Source organism: Anser brachyrhynchus, assembly GCF_964034855.1.
Source record: "Anser brachyrhynchus genome assembly, chromosome: 3".
In the NCBI taxonomy this organism is placed as follows: Eukaryota; Metazoa; Chordata; class Aves; order Anseriformes; family Anatidae; genus Anser; species Anser brachyrhynchus.
The window spans coordinates 23043360-23062725 of NC_137696.1; the positions used below are offsets into that span (position 1 = coordinate 23043360).

Here is a 19366-nt window from a genome sequence, read left to right on the forward strand (position 1 = left end):
GTTTGCTATGATCTGATGCAGCAATTAACCCAAAGAGGAGTTAATGTCCTCACAGTGCCTGCAGAGGGGTACATGGAAGTGGACACGAGGTGCTGCAAATGGCTGGGCTCTCTTCATCAGAAGCAGCCAGCTGGAACAAAACAGCGAGGCTGTCCACTTCAGTGAGGTTACTCATGAATTTTGAATGTGGAGATGAGGCCCAGTGACTCTGGCTTGGCATGGGGCAATGGGAAAAGAGCAGATTCTCTGTTTGCTTTCCATCCTGTGCTGGCTCCAGTGCCTCCTGCATCGTCCAAGACAGCCACGTGCTGCATGGAGTGATTTTATGGACAGAAAAAGCTTAAAACTTTGCATTCAACTTCATGGTTTTTTTGTTTTTTTTTTCCCTTAGAGCAAATCATGGAGGAAGATCAAGAACATGGTGCACTGGTCTCCATTTGTGATGTCCTTCAAGAAGAAGTACCCTTGGATTCAGCTAGCAGGACATGCAGGTAGAGAGCATCACAGGGGCCATCCCGACCCATTTGCAGCTCAGCCACAGGTGTGGGAGCTGGGAAAGGGCAGGGTGGTGGAGAGGTTCTGGTTCAGTCAGGCTAAGGGGCAGTTCTGGCCAGAATTGCTTCTGACCGCTGCGTGAATGTCGCAGATTTCATCTCCCATGTCCGTAGCCCAGGACAGTGCCTTCTCTAAATGTTCAGGGGGGTAACAAGGAACTGCAGTGCTCTGTGCTTTCAGTATCCCAAAGCCAGCGGGTATTACTGCTGCTGCCCCACATATTTCTCTCCGGCAGCAGCCAGCTGGGTCCTTTGGGTGAGACCCAAGCCCCCTTGCAGATCCACAGGGAAGTGTGTCACACTGCCTGGCAGGAAGACACCCCACACATGAGCACAGAGAGGAAGCCATGTGGTGTGGACCTAACATAAAGTGCACAAAGAATGGGAAACAAATGTGCTCTGCGGGAGCTGCTGGGCAGGTCTCTGCTCTGTCTGAGGTGTGACACTGCTGGTCATAAACCTCCGACCCCATACGTGAATCCAGGAGCTGGAGCTTGTAAGTCCCAGTCTGCAGGGGCTCTTTTGGGCATGGGAACGCTTCCAAGGTGTTGTTGGGCTGCTCTTCTTGTTCTGGGAAGGCACCGTGCCATCCCACACCCATTACCACCCTCAGGTAGCTTCAAGGCAGCGGCCAACGGCAGGATACTGAAGAAGCACTGTGAATCAGAGCAGCGCTGCCTCGACCGCCTGATGAACGATGTCCTGAAGCCCTACGTGCCTGCCTACCACGGGGACATTGTGAAGGATGGGGAGCGGTACAACCAGATGGAGGACCTGCTGGCTGAATTTGACTCCCCCTGTGTAATGGACTGCAAAATGGGGGTCAGGTGAGTGGCTCTGGGGACACTGTTTGAGTTTTAAGATTGGATACTGAAAGCAGAGCTTAAAACCCTTGAAGCCTGCAAGTGAGAATACCGGGTTCGCCTGTCTCCAGGAAAAGCTAAGCCAACAGCACGAGGGAGAGGGATGTGAGGAAGCCTGGGTTTGGGAAGAACATGTCAGACTTTTCTTCTCTGCTTGTTGACCATCTGGTGCGTGGAGAAAGTGGTTTGGTGCAGTGCAGTCATCCCTGAAGTAAGTTTTGTCAGGCTTAAGCCCTGGCTATGTTTCAAGTCTGGAGCAATGCGGGGGTACCAATACCTCAAAGGCTATCTGTTGTTCTGTTCAAAAGGAAATCCAGCTTTCTGAGCAGTGTGAGCAGCCCTTCTGAGAACACTGCTTCTCTATTCCGCTCTTTTATTCCATCTGCCCATCAGGCAGTTCCCTGAGCATGCTGTGAAAGCTGCATTTAGTTTGTGGGAGTAAGTCACTGCCCAGATACGCTGTGCCTTGGTCTCCCAGGACAAACAGTTGGCAACAAGAGGATATCAGTAGGGCAGCGACAATCTGGGCACCTGCAAGAAATAATCTCCCTTGTCATTGCCAGGCTGGTTTTGGTTCCTTGAGAAAATGGTAAAACAACAGGTGTTGGTGATGGGGTTCTAATTAAAGTAGGTTCATTAAGTAAAGCACCTGTGCTGGGGCTGGCTGGGATGGAGTTGCCTTTCCCTGCAGCAGCCCATACAGGGCTGTGCTCTGCACGTGTAGCCAGGACAGCCCTGGTACCACACCGGTGCTGTGCCCGCTGCCGAGCAGTGCTGGCACCGCATCAGGGCTGCCTCCGACCCCCAGAGCCAGCAGGGCTGTAAGAGGCGGGGAGGGGACACCGCCAGGGCAGCTGGCCTAAACCGACCAAAGGGATGTCCCGTGCCCTGTGGTGTCACACTCAGCACTAAAGGTGGGAAAGAGGAAGGAGAGGGGAGGGATGGGCTCTGGCTGTGAAGATGTCTGTCCTCCCGAACACAAGCTATGTGTATTGAGGCCCTGCTTCAAGGATGTGGTCAAGCTTTGCTCGTTGGTGGGAAGTAGGGAGTCATTTCTTTCTTCTGTGCTTCCACATGGCTTCTGCTTGGGTTTTGTTTGTGGTTTTTCCCCTTTCCCCCTTCCCCTTTAGTATTATTATTTAACTACTAACAGTTTTCCCTTACTAATTATTTTTCCTTTAATTAAATTACCATTATCTCAACCCGTGAGTTGTTTCTTTCCTTTTCTTCTTCCCCTCCTCTTCTGAGGAGGGACGGTGAGAGAGCAGCTGTGGTGGAGTTCAGCTGCCCAGCAGGGTAAAACCACCACAGCACCTAGGGGTGAAAGATGGATCGTAGGACCATGGAATGGTTTGGGTTCAAGGGACTTCTAAAGATCATCGTAGCCTTGCTGTGGCTCAGTGGTCTCCCAGCCATCGGCCCCTGTGGCTCTGCTAATCTCCCCCATCTCCTTGCAGAACGTACTTGGAGGAGGAGCTGATAAAGGCCCGAAAGAAGCCGAGCCTGAGGAAGGACATGTACCAGAAGATGATTGAGGTGGACCCTGACGCTCCCACGGAGGAGGAGAACGTGCTGCGGGCAGTAACCAAGCCCCGCTACATGCAGTGGAGGGAGACCATCAGTTCAACCGCCACGCTGGGCTTCAGGATCGAGGGGATAAAGGTGAGGGCGCTCCGGGAGCGCAGAGCAGGAGGAGGAGCTGCTGGCAGCTCTCTGTTACCACACGCAGAGTGGGCTGGTGGCAAGATCCTGTCACCTCAGGGCATCCTGATCCCTCAGCAGGCACCTGGCTGAGGGCTGCACTGCTCTCCTGAGAGCACAGCCGAGCTGAGGGCATCAGCGAAAGGTGACGGTTTTAGCCACAGTCTTGTTAAATCCGCTCCTTAGTTGACTTCCCTGACCACGAAATGCAAAGTGTAGGGCTCCAACCGGAAGGTTCAAATTAGTTGTTTGCTTTCAATACCAATGTGCTGCCAGCCTGAGCCACTAATCCAAATTCCCAGCCGCAGTGTATGCTGGCCTGTGCCTGTCTCTGGCTGGAGCTGGGAGTTTAGTTGGTGACAAGGCTGTATTTACATCCCACGTTCAGAAAAATTCAGCACCTGAGTGTTGTCTATGTTCAGGCTATCTCTCTCAGTTTTGCCTGGCAATCTGCAAAGAGCACAGCAGCTGGGCAGTGCCATTGCTCTGAGCCGACACGCACGTTTCAGGGGATACCTGTCGCGATGCTTCTGGGTGTCTGTTAGATGAGTCTGCCCGGGGTTTCTGTCCTGACGAGTGGCAGAGATCAGCAACAGGCTTTGCAGTGAGAAAGGCATCTGGAATGGCATCTGAACAGAGGTAGGTCTGTAACTGAGCGCATTTGTGTTAGTGATGGAAGGTTTGCATGGAATTTAGCAATGGCATGTGCCTTCTCATAGCCAGACACTGAGTTAAAAGCAATACCAGGTTTGAGGTAAGAGTTTTAGCACGTGGCAAGGTGTTGGCTCAGTCAAGTTGTGCCTGAGATGGCTGAGGCTCTGATGGGGCCCAAGAGGTGGCTCGGGGCCAGATTTGGGAGATTTTCCTGGTAGCCTTCCCCTTGACCTCACGAGTCAAAAAGCAAACAAATGCAGATGTTAGAACACAGCAGGAGGAGTCATTCAGAGCTGCTACTTCTGATTACTTGCATACCAAAGCACTGATGGGAAGGGATCCATCCATCCAGTTGTGTGGGATGGCTTCCAGCAGGCTGGGAACTCCGATGGGATGCATTGCACATAGGGAGGAAGGCACTTCTTTCATTTCGTGGCCATGCTGGTCACGCTCCCCGAAGTATCCTTCTGCGGTGGGTCAAGGCGTTTCCCTGCTCTTACAGCTCTTTGCCACCATCCGCAGCCCTCCCAAAGTCCCTTTTCTGCTGCAGGCACCCACGAGCATGCTGTGAGCTGCTCCAGCCAGCCCTTCACCTAGTTCTTGTTACTGGTGCGTCTTATAAAACTGTGGCTATATAAAATAAGAGTGTGCCAGTTTGGACCAAAGATCATGTGCACTCTTTCTTCTCCCTGTTTTCATGATATAATCAAGAATATCTGTCTATTTATAGTCCAACTTGATATATCCTTGGCCTCTAGTGGTGCTTCTGTGGTTTGGGTGCATTTCATGGGCTTCACAGCAAAATCAGGTGCAAAGCACTTGAAATGGAAAAAAAAAAAATCCTGTTCTCAAACAGGCCAGAAAATGCTGTGGAGGGAAGTAAAAGCCATGACTGAGGGGTGTGAGTTGCACCCCTGCTTTAGCCAAGTGTAAGTGAGCTGCTACGTGATGTGGGCAGTGGATTTTTTCAAAGCGGTTAGGCAGCCCTCTAATTGAAGAACTGAGAAGTGCTGGCCTCCAGGAGTAACTCTGCCACTGCTGCTTGGCACTGACTAATGTGATCAAGGCTCTAATTACTATAATTCTACTTAAGTCCCTCGGCTTCTGGATTATGTTCCCCTAAGCTAAAGCGTTAGTTGTTCAGGCTGGTTTGGGGCTGGCGTTTCTCCAGCAGGGCTGCAGAACCAGGAGAGCTGAGTTGCATCGCTGCATCTGACCTGTTTTGGGGTCCTGAGGCTGCTTCTGAGCCCTCGGGAAACTTCAGGGAAGTGTCATTTAATGACAAGGCTCTCCATGCTTCCTTTCCTGCTGAGGATACAACGTTGGGAAAAGCAGAGGTGAACCTGTTCTGCCCGTCGCTGACAGCCTGAGGCTGATGGAAGAGGACAGGTTCCCATGAAAGTAGCTGGGTGCTCGCAGAAAGGGCAGGATCCGTCCTGGGTGCATGGGCTGGGAGGGGAGGCAGGAGGAGGAAGGGAGCAGCCACAGCCTGGGGACAGAACAGGGCTGGGAATGAGGATGGGAACAGGGACAAGGAGCCTTCATTGGTTGAGCTCTCACTTCCCAGGTGGCCTTGGGATGATGGCTCTTCCTCTTCAGAATGGGAATTCGCCTCTGCAGAAGGAGTTAATGACACCTAACTTTCTGGAGCAGCTCAAAAATGTTATAAACAGCAACTATTAACAAACTCACTGTGTTAAAAGTAGTACAAATGGTCCCTCTTGACCCAGTTTGAGCTCTCTGGAGAGTTGCTCACTGAAAAAAAAAATCTTGAAGTTTCTGCTCTGACCTGAGAGTTGTTCACCATTTCCCACCGCAAGGCCACAGTGGGATGTTGCTGCAGAGATATTTCTGGGTCTGAGATATTTGTGGGGTCTCGTAACCAGTCCTGACCGCCCTTTCCTGACTTCTCCCCAGACGGGCAGCTTGCGAGCCCCTTGGCCAGTGGTGCCAGGGGCAGGCAGACAGCCCCAGCCCTGTCCCAGTGACACCAGCACCAACTGGACCTGCTGGCTGGGCGGGGGCCAGCTGAGGCAGGTGCCTATAGCCCTTTTCAGCCCCTCTCACGCTTCTGCTTTGTGGAAGCCCACCCCCACGGGCCTCGGACCCCCTCAGGAGGGGCTGGGTTGGTTTCTGAACTGCCCCATGACAGACATACAGCAGTGCAGCGCACCTCCCCTGTACGTACTTGGCGAGTCCTCCTACACGTGTGGCTGCAGCTAAAAACGTGTGGTGAGAGCCTGGCTCTGCTTTGTCCGTGCCCAGGGTGGCTGCTACAGCAGGGGGGTCTACAGCGAGAAGGTCATCTGCCTCTGCCAGACGTTGGCTTTGCTTTTTTACCCTACGGCAGAGCTAGTGCAGGGGCAGAAGGTGGTCAGGTTCATTCCAGGGTGGTTTGAAGCTAGGTGTATCGGCTGCACCCTGTGCAAGCGAAGCGCTTCCTTGGAGACCATTCACGTGCTGGTTTTGGTACCGCCTTTGTTAGCGCTCACACAAAATGCAAGCTGGAAGTTGAATGTGTGCGGTGTGGCTCATCCTGAGCTGCACATCAGGTTTCGGGTTGCTGCTGGACTTGCCGTGCCCAGCTCTTCACAGCCTGTGCGCCCTGCGTGCCCGCAGCTGGACTGGCACTGCCACCGTGCCAACGGCCAGGAGCCACCCCTAGCCAGGGTCATTTCCCTGGAGGGGTCTCCGTGTCCCACCAGGGCACATCAGCCTCCAGGACAGGTGACTGACTGTGCTGTCTTCCTTCCCCGGCCTCTGCTCCGCTTCTTCATCCTTACTTCATCTTACCCAGCCCACAGGATGTCTTTTTGGCCTCTGCCCCTTCACTCCATTGTGTGCAAACAAGCTGTCCGGAGCAGTGGGACAGAGCTCTGGAAACAGACCTGTGAGCACGAGCGCGTGTTGTTTAAAATAGCCCCTGTCTCCAGGAAGCCAGCCCTGCCTGTCCGACCGGCAGCCGGCTCCAGACAATGAAAGGCACTGATGTGAAAATCAGAGCCTCGGGGTACCGGGGAAATGGCGAGGGGCTGAGCGGGCAGGTTCGGCCAGGAGCCTCTGGGTGCTGTCCCCGCGGTGGACCATGCACAAATCTGCCTCTGTGGAGGAGGCAGAGGAGAGCTCAAGGCCATGCGGTGAAAGGTCTGTGAAAGCCCCAGGTCCATGAAAGGCAGCCTGTCCATGTTGGCAGTGTTTTCAGCAAGTGCCTGATGGTGGAGTCTTGCCTTTTGCCTTGTGGCAACGCAACGGAGCCGCGGGATGGTTTGGGACATGCAAGGCAGAGAGTTGCTGCCTCTGCTAACCCCCCACAGACAGGTCCTTCAGCTACCAAAGAGGCTGGTCGCACCCCACAGGGGGACGTGCATGACTCCTGACGCACCAGTTCTTTCTCCTGGTTCCTTCTCTCCCTGTCCCTCTCACGGCCCTCCCTTCTTTCCTAGAAAGAGGATGGCACTGTGAATCGGGACTTCAAGAAGACGCGGACAAAGGAACAAGTCACGGAAGCCTTCAGGGAGTTCACCAGGGGAAACCACAACGTTTTGGTGAGCAGGGGCTTCTGTGGGAGCTGCAGCGAGAGGGCTTCTCCCGCAGAGGCTACTCTGCAGCCCAGGAAAGCTCTCTTAAAAGAAAAATGGCAGAGAGAAACACCATGCTGTGGTGAGGGTGAGGAGAGGAGAGCTGGGAGGGGACACATTCACTGCAGCAGTACCCATCAGGTCCAAGTCCACCGAGGGCTCAGCCACAAAACCTGTTGCAGAGGCTCTGCCCCATCACCCCTAGGGCTGATGGCAGCCTCCGAGCCTCCTTTTTAGCCTTGGATTTGACACAGCACGTGCCAGAGACTCCTGCCCCGGCAGAGCAGGCTGCCCCAAGCTTACTCCATGAGGAAGAGAGGCCAAGGCATCCCCATACGTGCGCCAGGTGCCCTTCTCGTGGGCATGCCGCAGCTGGCATTTCCCAAGTTGTGCTGCGCTGCCAGGAGAATACGAGCTGTAAACAATTCATATAGGCTGTGTCAAATATCCTACTGACAAAGGGCTTTATTTTAAGTTGCACTACGTAAAGCCTACAAATGAAGGGCTGCAGATGGGGAGGCCCTTGGCACTGCCTCTTTCAAATTTGCTTTGACAGTAGTTACCCAGGGATTACTCTTGGATCTGCAAATTAAGCTGCCTGGCTGTGTTTTATCTGCAGAGAGCTGGGAGCTCTCACACCATCACACACTGTCTCTGGACAGGACTCCTTGGCCAAACCATTGCAATGCAGCGACCCGAGGTCTCCTCAGGCAGTCACGGTGTGACCAATTTAACTGTGTTACATTGCCAGGATACCTGCTGTGCACGTGCTGGGCCTCATCCTTCTGTCCGTGCCTCAGAGATGAATTACCAAAGGGGCCCCGAGGAACCTTTAGTGCCTTCCAGCAGTTTGCAGGGCTGCTTGTAACGAGCCACGCGGTCAGCACTGAGGGTTTGTTTGCCTTTGTGGTTTCAGAACAGCTACCTGATCCGGTTGAAGGGGATCCGTGCCACCCTGGAGACATCCCCGTTCTTCAAGTGCCATGAGGTAACGCTCACGTTCCCTTCCTTGGGTGCCATGTAGGTAGATCTGACTGCTTTAACCCCAGCTTGTTCAAGGAGAAGGAGTCAAATTCAGAGGTGGTAAATTTCTACAGTTTCAAATTTATTCTTATATCTATATTTCCATACCTGTTTATCTAATACAGCAGATGACTGAAATGATGTTCATGCATCTGACATGGGCTCAAATCTAATGGAAACCAATGTTCATACAGATTAGAAGTGATGTTGAAGGAATTCAATCTGCTTATGGTTTTATATGACTAGAAAAAAAATCCTAGTTTAAAAGTAGAGGTCTTCTCAGGAGAAATTCCTGCCTGAATGCACAGGTCAGGTATCATTTGGCTGCCAATTTCTCCATGCCTTCAAACAAGGCTTTGTCTTAGCCACAAGTTTCAGATAATCCCCAGACTGTCTTCACTTGGCTGGCTGGGGCACCATGAGCAGGACGCTTCCCTTGGAAGGACTTTCCTCCAGAAATGAGTGTACACAAAACAAAATTTTCTACAGTGACGGTTCAGTTCTGGTGGGAAAACAGAGAGGAAGTGCTAGGGTTTGGGACATTACAACAAGAAACGTAAGGCTGTGTTATTTAATTAAATCATTTTACTGATTTATCATTGACAAAGAGTGTTTGATATTTCATCTACCTGGCAAACTGCAGAGTGCATTTCCTTGGCACATGTTGTCACACGGGCAAGGGAGCCTAGCAAGAATAATGCCTAGCTCGACATGTCTGGGAGTCACTGCTCCCCCTGCCCCGAGGCAGAGCTGTGCTGCCCCTCTGATGGACCTTGATACATGCCTCCCCACGGCAGTGCCTGCAGGGCAATGGGAAAACCCAGGGAAATGTCACAGCTGAGTGTTTTGGGTCAGTTCAGTGACAGAAACAAAATGCTCCTTGAAGTGAAGTGCCAAAGAGTTCATTTGAAAACACAGAAACAAAACAGCCTTTTCAAAGAGGTTTTGAAAGGAGTTTCCAATCCTTAAAAAATATAAAGAAGAGGCTTTGACTTTCCACCAAACTTCAAGATGAAACATAGCAGGAGGGCTGCCAAGCCCTTCACGTCTCCCCTCGTGGGTTGGGGCTCCTCTAAGTAGCTGCAAGAGAATTTGGTGACTCAGGCCAGGCAAGCAAAGAACGTCAGCAAAAGGCTTTTCCTTAAAATGCTGTATCCCAGCCAAGAGAGGGCTCTAAGAGCTTAGGAGGAGAAGAGCTGAAGATAAGCATTTCTGGGAAATAATGCATGTTGCTGGAACTTGGAGATTTTCCCAATGCACTGGAGGAGGAAGTCTCCTTGAAAATGTGAATACATAATAACTTTCGCAAACAGCACACGCATCCAGCTTAAAACCCTTGTCTAAAGGCAAACCCCAGTGACAGTACGGACATGGGAGTCCCTGGTAGCACTCAGTGCTGCTGCCTTGAAGGGCTGACGCCAGCGGGATGTCCCCAGAGCTGTGCTCCTCCTCTTGGCCACCCAGGTTGTGGCGCACGAGGTGTTTCCAGTTGTGTGCACGCCATGGCACGTGTGCTGAGGCCGTTGTGCTTTGCTCACCCGAAGTCCCTGTATGTGACACAAGAGCAAGTGAGCTCATAGTCCACCAAATCTGTGCACGTCCAGATGATGTGCTTCGCCTTCACAAATGAACGTACCTGCGGGCTTTCCTGGGGCTTGTTGCTGGATTTTCTGGAAGGCCAGTCAGAGTAAGAGTGAGCCCTCCAAAGCAGGTGTAGCAGAAGAAATTTATGGAAGATGAAACTTGTGCCTGTTCACCTCCGTAACTTGTGCAGAGCACTGTAAAAGCCAGGATACTCTAGGGGGGGATCTGGGTGCTAATGCATGGTGTTTCAGGCAGCAGTTTGCAAGTACCTCATCCTTGGAGCATACCTGTTCCTACAGTGATGCCTGTAGAGTTGGTGGGTGTGAGTGGTGCTAAACAGCCATCAAGAGCCGACCTTGGAAAATCTTCGGTCAGCAGGCTGAGGTTCATCTCACTCCTTCCCCAGGAACCTTGACTCAGTTTCCGAAATTACATCTGTACCTTTCGTGCCTGTGTTTTGCTGACCTTTTTCTTCTGCCAGAAGCAGGGAATTGTATGAATAAATCAGCCAGTCTGAATACCTGATTTGCATGGGCAAACACTGCTGGCAAAGCACTGATCTCGCTTTCGCTCATGCAAAATCTCGGCATAATCTCTTGCAAACGCAGCTGTAGGTGAGGTTTCAGAGCTGGGTTTGATGTGAAGCAGGTGCACAACTAACTGACCTCTTGTCTCCGCAGGTAATTGGGAGCTCCCTCCTCTTCATTCACGACAAAAAGGAACAAGCCAAAGTCTGGATGATTGACTTTGGGAAAACCACCCCGCTGCCGGAGGGACAAGTTCTCCAGCACAACGTGCCCTGGGTGGAAGGGAACAGAGAGGATGGCTACCTCTGGGGACTGGACAATCTCATCCAGATCCTGACAGAGTTGTCCCAGAACGAGGACTCGCATTAAAGCCATGCGTCCGACTCTGCCACTACCCCCAACCTGTTCCCAACTGACTCTTCTGAACTGCACTACAAGACACTTTCCAACCCTTGCCCTTCCAATTTTAAAGCTATTCTCTCCCTATTTAAGGTGGTTTTGTTGTGTTGTTTTGTTTTTTTTAATTCCACATGTAAATACAGAGCTAACCTTCCAGAACAACTCCTGAACTTGAAACCTTGGCTTCACAGAGTCAGTAGCATGGTTGTGCTGGAGCAGCCTGGGAGGGGTTGGTTAGGCAAATACACATTTTCCCTACCATGCTTTTGTCTCATGCAGCATGGTTTTAGGGGAACCTTTCTCCCTGGGTGGCCATGGAGACACTGTGGGTCAGAGGTTGCTGCAGCTGGGGCCCTGAAGTGCTGCCTGGAACAGGGCTGTGGTGGAGGAAGGAGCCTCTGCCTGTGCTGGGTTCAGCAGCTTCATCTCCAAAACACCTCTGGCCATGCGTGGGATCCTTTAGTACCCAGGGTGGATGAGCAAGGCTTGAAGATGATGGAAGATACTGGGGTTGATATCCTTTAGTTGCCTTTGCCAGCACCTTTTGCCCTGGGAACTGTCTTTGCTGAGTACGTAAGAGTCACTAGAATTGCAGATTTGAGCTTTTCTCTTTGTGTTGGACACATTCCATTAATCCTGTGGCGGTTCCTCCATTATTTTTGAGTCACACGGGAGGGTGAGGGTTTTGCTCTCGCTGCAGGGCCAAGCGGTTGGGTACAGGTATCTCCCACGGCCGGGTGCTGCCCCCCCATGTCACCCACCTTGGCTGCACTGGCTTGGTGGGTAACGCCATGAGCTCCTTACTGGTGATCCACCTCCCTAATTGGCATCGCTGACCTTCCACAGTGAATAAAGGCTTTGGGCAGGGCTGGCAGGGAGAAAAACAGCTTATAATGGACGACTACAAGATGTAAGGCAGACATCCAGGTTGGTCATTCCTTTTTTTACGTGTGTTAAGGGTTGTGCTGCCAATGCCTGCTCCTGGCCCAGAACCACCCTCCCACCTGGAGCACCTCCATCATTTGTACCAGTGCCAGTTTCTTGCCCAGTGCTTCCCAGCAGGTGGGAGCTATGGCAGACAAGCAGCATTCAAGGTGCCACATTAGACTCGCATGGCAAAGCAGAGGGGGGAGGCAAGGCGTTCCTGTGCCTTCCCTTTTTCTTGCACTGCTTGCTGGCTCTGCCGCTACTCTCAGTCGCTAGCTTCCCAGCTTGTGTTTGGCCTCCCTGCTTCGAGTCCTGTGAAAACAACCAGTTCTCTATTCAGGGTGGAGGCTATTTTTTAACTTCCTGGAACATTTGAACTAAGCAGCTTGCTCACATCAGCACTGGCTCTCTAAAGGTCAGCTATTGATGGGCCGGCAGGACCGAGCTGCAGCCAGAAACCCTGCACCTGCTCGAGCCCCAGACCCTGGCTCATCTCGCTCCCGGCAGTGATGCTTGAGAGCCCCTCTGCCATCATCTGCTGAGTACCACTCCCCTGCTGAAGGTTGTCTTCTGGCAGCAATAAGGAGGATTGGGCTGTCGAGCCACCAGCAGCTGTGCCCCAGCCTCTTTCCCAAGGTTTTTCTCAGCTCACGTCTCAGCAGACAAATGTCTTCAGCTCATATGATGCCATTGTAAATGGTTGCATTGTTGCAGCTCTTCACCAGGCTTTCTAGACTAGCCCTTATGGAAGTGCCTTACAGACTTGCCTCTGTTCCATTAGTGTCATGGAAAAGGTTGGATTTTTTTTTAAATGTTATATTTATTTTCATCCCATTTTAATTGCACAGAACACTAAAGCTTCATGCATGGAACCCCCCCCCCCTTTTTTTTTAAACTGTGTTTTTAGTTTTTAAACCATCCCTTTTCCATCTTTGGAGAAAAGGTTTGAAGCGATATGCCTAGATATGTACCAGTTATTGCTGTACTTTAGCTTTGTGCTCTTATATATATATATATATATTATTTTTTAAGACTTTATAAAATAGATTCCTCACTTTGTGGCTTCAAAAGAAGCAGATTGTTTCTCCCAGCTGTCTTATGCCTTTCTGGAGGCTGGAACGGTTGCTGTGAGGTATTTTCCCAGCTCCCACCTCCCCTTTCAGTCATTGGGTAACATGGAGGAAAATCTAAACTGGTCTGAAACACCAATGCACAGTGCCTGTAAAAAAAACTCCTGTAACTTTCCAAATAAAGGCATATGGGAAGCATCCTTCTGTCGTCGGTTCTGTTTGTGGCACAGCTTGCAGCAGCCTTGGGGCAACCCATGGCTTCTCCATGGTTCTCCCAAAGCAAAACTTTGCTTAAAGACTGGGAACCTCTTGCTATGAAAAATAGCTTGTAGTACTACAGAACTGGCACTGCTATGACTTCACTCAACAGTTTCTCACGGGCTGCAAGAAAGAAGTCTGTGTTTTCCTATCTTTCACACTCTTGCAGCATCACTGCCAATATCTGATGTTTTACTTACTAACTCCAGGTCATGGAGGCCACTGAGAGTCCTGTCTTGCTGAAGGGGACAGCAAAGATTTCCAAAAGGGCCTCCGAAACTCACCAAGCCACCCCCTAAAATGCAAACCTAGAAGATAAATAATGAGATCCTCAGATCTGTTCTCACCTATTACTGAAGGAAATACCATGACATTGTGGTAGATAAGGGAAAGGAAAAGGTCAGGGCAAGAAACCTGTCACAACTGAGTGCTGGAGTCGGGCAGTACCGAAATTTACGCGTAGTTTGGAAACGGGCAGCTTTTCACACCAAGCTGTGTCTGCAAGCACCACACAGCACATGCCACAGCAAGCACCCTGCCACCTGCTTTGCTGCACCCAAAGCAAAACCACCCTCTCCAGGCTCCCTGCCACATCAGGGATTAATAAGCGAAACGTTCAACAAACTCAGTTCACACCAGAGAGGTCAGCATTTACATTGATGCAACAAAGCAAACTTTAGATGCTGCTGTAGATACTTACACCATGAAGCCTCTGAGCACCTACCACAGGGCCACGTGGTACAGGGCACTCTGCTCAGGTTGTGTAGTTTCTACTAATCATCTTCTTAATTATCTAATTATCTAGCACTTGCAAGAATGAGCCTCCTTTAAGTTCTTCCTGGGAGTGCTGGGCGTGTTGTGACTTTTGGGTGATGCCGGGCTCAGCTGTGCTGCGTGATGGTGGCTGAGGCTGTGCAAGGTGGTACTGGTGGTGGTACTGGTGGTGGTACTGGTGGTGGTACTGGTGGTACTGGTGTTGGGAGCTGTGGGGGAGCACCTGGAGATGTGTTTGGGCCTCACGATGGGTGATGCAGGGCAGCTGTGCTGCCGAGCCCCATCCACAAGAGATATCTGGAGGGGTTTATGAAGCCCAAACAATGATGATTCAGATAAATTACCTCAGTTGTTGCCACCTTATGGCTGCTGGCTATAAATGAAGGTATTAGGAAGTGGGCAAACCCACATTTGTACCTGGATGAAACGCTGCTGGGATTAGTGCTGGCAAAAATAGGCTTTTCCTCCTGTGTGTGCTGCAGCGAGCCCAGTCCTGGCGAGCCCTCGCTGACCCCTGCAGGTGAGCCGTTCAGCTCGGCTCTCCGTGGGCATGGTTTATTTGCCGGGGGAAGGCAGGAGCAAGAGGGACGGGTGGGCTGCAGGCAGGGTGCCGTTGGTTTGGAAACGAGCTGTGCTGATGTCCCCCTGGCGCGTGTGGGGAGGGGGCTGCGCACCCTTTGGGCTCCGTTGAGAGGACAGGGGCTGTTCCTAACCCGCACGTCGAGCCGTGCCCAGGCTCGGCCCTACCCCACGAGCCCGCCTCCCCGCCCCGTGAGGCGCGGCCCTTTCCGGAGGCGCTCCGGGGAGGCCCCGCCGGGCTCGGCCCGTGCCCGCCCCCGAGCGGCCGTGCCGGGAGCGGCAGCGGGGGGAGGCCCCGCGGGGAGGCCCCGCCGGGCGCTGCCGCCCGAGGCCGGCGGGGGGCGGCGCTGCCCCGGCGCTGGGCCGCCTGCAGGCGCCGGGCGGGCAGCAGGCCCCGCAGTGCCCGGCCCCAGGGGCTGGAGGGGCGGCCCGGCTCCGCTGCCCGGCGTGGGGCCGGCTCCCACCGCCTGCTGGCAGCCCCGTGTCCCCTTGGGTCTGTTCTGTGTTCTCCTCCTCAGCCTTAAAACGATATTTTTTTTCCTATTTTTTGTGATTAGGATTTTTTTTTTTTAAGGCTGTTAATGGGAAGGTGAGCAGAGCCCAGCTGCGGTATATGCCAGCTTAGATTATGCTTTTCCCAGCGTGGTTTTACACCCACAGTAACGCTTTGCCCCCACAAGCACTGTAAGAAGCACGCCCAGGGGACCAGCCCGGTCCCGTGGTGGGGCTGGGAATGGGGAGCTGCAGCTCCTGCGCTTCTGGCCCTCCGCAAGAGTTGCTTCCCAGCGAGACGCTGGAGCACAGTGAGGAAGGATTTGGGTTTGGTTTACACTTGGGAGCAGAAATGAGGAGCACTTGAAGGAGAAAATCATATTTTTGTTTTCCCCCAAGAGTCATATGCACAGTATTAACACCAGACACGGACAGACCCAGTCACGTTCTTGGCTGCCTGAGACTTGCAAGCATGGGTGATACCGCACCACCTGAATCCCCCCCACCCTCTTCCTCCTGGGACAGCTTCTACTTGTCCCTTACCACATCAGTACATGCTCAGCTTTGGGAGCGTCTTGTGTCCTGCCATGCTGGATGCTAACTTTGGGACTTAACTGCACAGTCCACATGGGAATTCAGAGGCCCTCCTTTCTCATGCACTTTTTTTTTTCCCAAAAATATATAAATAAATCAGCCCGTGACATCTGCAAGGGCTAGAGCAATGTTGTTTGGAAGGGGAACTGCGCAGCACCAGTGCTGCAGTGGAGCATAGCATCTCTGAGCAGCCAAGGGGATGGCTCGTGTGTAAGCACCAGGCAATGAAGCAAAGTTCCCAAAATTCACATGCTGGTTGGTGATAGGTAGATCACCAGTGCAGGCCTGAGTGACCCTGGGAGGTTCAGAAGGAATAAAAACAGCTGTGCAGCCTTTTATATATTTGTATATATATATATAATTAATATTTTCTGGAGCAGAGATGAGTTGCTGCAAACCATCCTTCTTTGGATTAACATAACGTAAAATTAACATTAGCAAAAGAGTGGCAGCTCTGAAAAATAAAGTACTTTTTGCTGCTAAGCAAATATCCTCAGCTTGCTCTGGATGGATGATCCTCATGGAAGAAGGTGGCCTTGTGTGCATTGGTTACAATTTTGGTCTTTACCCATGTCCTTTGTCTCAGCTGGGTGTGTGGCTTGCTCTCCCCCCATCAGGGTCCCCTGGGTTTCCCCAGTGACAAGGATGCTTCTGCTCCACTCTTGACTTTCTTTTAGCGCTGTTGTGACAAACACATGGGAATGCTCACTTTCCCATTAAAAAAAAGCATCTTTTGGGTTGTCTTTGGACATGCAGCTGTCAAACACCCATTCCTATCTGCAGCAGGGCTTCAGCATGGAGCACTGTGGCTTTGGGCTTTGCTGACCCAGCTGCTCTGTAAATGCACAACAGGAAAGCTGGTTTCCTACCCAAATTTCAGCTCCTGTTGGAAGGTGCACTGCCGATATTGGATGTGTGCCCGTCTGTAAGTCTGGCTTGCAGCTCCTGCGCACCCCCTGCATTAGAGCAGACTGAGCAGGTGTGCTGTCTCAGTGCAGAACTAGAAACTTGGTAGGTGATACCATTATTTAGTGTGGGGATGCTCTGCCTACCACATTTGAACTCCCTCTTGGGGCCTGCTTAATGCATATTTAATGCAAAACTAAGTTTGGGGCACTGAGGCACTCCTGCTGGGTTTGCAGCCCACATCCATTTGTTTTCCTTTGCAAACTGTCCTGGCCCCGGCCTCCCCTCTCAGGGAGTGTGGGCATTGCTGGAGGTTCTCACCCGTCTGGAAAGAGAAAAGTCTCCCTTCAGTGTGGGGCTGGTGGGTTTTTTCTGTGTAAAAAGACTGTATTTCATTCCAGTTGTACAGCAATAGAATATATTTAACTTAAAAAATAATAATAATAATCCACAGTATCAAAACACAGCAAGTCACAACCAAACAGTTGGCAACACTGGCAGGCTCACAAGCGCTCCTCCGTGACTGTCGTGGTTGGGTCAGTTTGGGCTCCAGCATGGAAATGAAACAGGCTGAATGAATGTCGGGACACCAGCATGGTCCCCATGTGGGGAGAAGATGGTGCATGTGGGCACCGACTCCCCTTTCACTAGGGTGCTGCTGCCCCCTGGGTGAGGTGGGACTGATTTTTAGCCCCGACCATCCTGGTCTGTGGGTGAGGAAGAACAGCTGGTGGGTGGTGTGGGCTAATCCCTGTGTAGCTAGTGGCACCGTCACCTGGTGTGGTACGGCAGGTTGGGCGTGCAGGAGGGGTTGAAACGCTGTGTTCCAGTTGGGAAAACCAATTCCAGAACTGCCTGAAAGTGCACTGTGTGCATGAGCATGGAGAAATGCCAGCTGGAAAATACAGGGATGCAGCACCAGTGAGCGCACGGGAGAAGCCGCTCCTTTGGATGGGAAGGAACATCAGGTCTGGCTATTTTAACGGCTCCTCTTGTGCCTGGACTAAAAGCGCCAAAGAAGTCTTGGTGTTGATGTGTAGAGGATGTAGTTTAGGTTGAATATTTTTTTGTTTTAAGTGTATTTGTGGGACAAAGCCCTGTGCATTGCCCCTGCAGTGCTGCACAGTGGCAGGGTATGAGGACACCCTGATGGCTTAGCATGTGCGTGGCTCATCCCCAAATGGTGAGGAGGAAATACCAGGATGGGATAAAGCAGCCCCTGGAGAGTAATGGCATTATGGGTTTTCATGCATGGGCTTCCCAAACGTGGAGCTCTGCATAACACCTCATGCATCATGGAGAGACTATGACAAAGGGCAATTTCCAGCATAACTGAAAGGTCTTTAATAAATTAAGTGATGCACATGGAGAGGAACATGCGGATTTCTTGGCAGTGTGGGATGCAGTGGCACACACACAGGCACCCACATGTCATGTACCCATAACGCCTGCTGTGGTGTCCTTGCATGCCAGACCATTTCCTAGCAAAAAGACTGACCGAGGACAGCAGGAGGTGTCCAGTGTTAATATGGCAAAGTTTTAGGAAGTGCTGGGATCACCCATCATGCTGCCACGGCCAGGAGGTGCTGAGCCTCTGCAGGCAGCTCTGCTGGGCAGGCAGGAGCGCGGAGGGCAGGGACCATTTTTCACAGCACCTTTTCCATGGTAAGTACAGAACTGGCAACACCAACAAATATATGAACATTGAAATGGTTCGGCTCACTCAGAGTGAAACTACTTTATGACTCACCACGAACTTCAAAAGCACATTTGGTTTGGTTCCCACCTGGAAGTGCTTTCCAGCAAGCAGTAAATCAGCTTTTTTCAGCCTGGCTAAGTTCAAAGTACCAAGGAACTATTTCAATAAAGCCCTTTTTGAGAAACCTGGTTTTCCCAGTCAAGAAAGAGCAACAGAATATAGTTTGTTGCTGGCTGATGGTGGTAAAGCAGTTGCATTTATTCTTCGTAACCTGCTGTCGCTCTGTAGCTGTAACGCTTGCACCTAAAGCATTTGTACTCATAAAGCGAGGGATGATACTGAGCTGTCCCGGTGCGCCTCAGTCCAGGTCAGCAGCTGGATCATGTGCAGGGCCTGCAGTTACAGCCTTTTGGTATTTGCTGTACCAAAAACGTGAAGGGAGGCAATATTTACCAGGTGGAAGAGGAGGAATGTTTTGGTGGAAGCCCTGAAAGTGTTAGCTGATGTGACCGGTGAGGAGGGGTGGCTGGGACGGTCCTGTTCCTGCAGGCAGGAGCGAGCACGCCGCATGCACCAGGGAGGCGCCTGCACCCATGGCAGAGGAGGTGGGAAGGTGCTGGATGATTCACCCGGCCCTAAAAATAATAATAACAAATAATAATAATAATAAAAAGCATTGCTCAGGAGGGAGAGCTTCAAATCAGCACTTCTACCTGGGCTTTCACTGCACTGGTCTTCTCACCAGTGAAAACTGTGGGCCCCCTGCTTCTGGCTGCTGGCATCCCCGCTGTGGGCTCCTTGGGAGCAGTGTCAGGGGTCTGGGCTCTGCTCGATCCAGCCCTGGACAGAGGTCTAGTCTCTTGAGAGAGGGGAAAAACATCCTCCATCCATCCATCCAGTGGTGTCACAGAAATGTCTCTCCAGGGAAGGGCTACTGGAAAAAGCAGCGTTCCTCATTGTTTTTGCAGCAGTTGGTTGGTAATTTAGTCCAGTGCGCTCTCTCTAAGGTAGCTGGGAGAGTGGCAAATCTGTAAAAGCTGCTCCTGTCCTGAAGTAGGGAGAGGAAATCTGGCTGTTTATTAAAATTGATCCCTCTCACAGGCAGAAATAGGACCCTTTGGCCTTGGTGTCCATCTGGCAGACCTCAGCACCTCTGGAGTTGCGCATTGGTTACTTGTCGACTT

The 19366-nt window shown here is 51.7% G+C and overlaps 2 protein-coding genes and 1 long non-coding RNA gene across 6 annotated transcripts in view; 1 reads left to right on the forward strand and 2 right to left on the reverse strand.

Annotated features, from left to right (window-relative positions):
* ITPKB (inositol-trisphosphate 3-kinase B) overlaps window positions 1–13080 on the forward strand; it is a 59994-nt gene extending 46914 nt beyond the window's left edge. Inside the window, 6 exon segments of the mRNA XM_080587680.1 lie at window positions 392–491; window positions 1168–1381; window positions 2875–3079; window positions 7216–7317; window positions 8267–8338; window positions 10638–13080. Coding sequence (XP_080443806.1) covers window positions 392–491; window positions 1168–1381; window positions 2875–3079; window positions 7216–7317; window positions 8267–8338; window positions 10638–10853 — 909 coding nt within the window. The 3' untranslated portion in view covers window positions 10854–13080.
* On the reverse strand, window positions 12625–14432 carry LOC308193246. Its single transcript, XR_013949490.1, has 2 exons — window positions 13839–14432; window positions 12625–13446 (listed from the first exon to the last, which is right to left on the reverse strand). It is a non-coding gene; the product is annotated as an uncharacterized lncRNA (long non-coding RNA).
* Window positions 14433–16887: 2455 nt separating this feature from the next.
* Window positions 16888–19366, reverse strand: part of STUM (stum, mechanosensory transduction mediator homolog) — a 41217-nt gene continuing 38738 nt past the window's right edge. For all 4 annotated transcript variants that reach the window (XM_080587681.1, XM_080587682.1, XM_080587684.1 and 1 more), the window contains one exon: window positions 16888–18817. The gene's annotated coding sequence lies outside the window, so the exon portion shown is untranslated. The remainder of the gene's footprint in view (window positions 18818–19366) is intronic.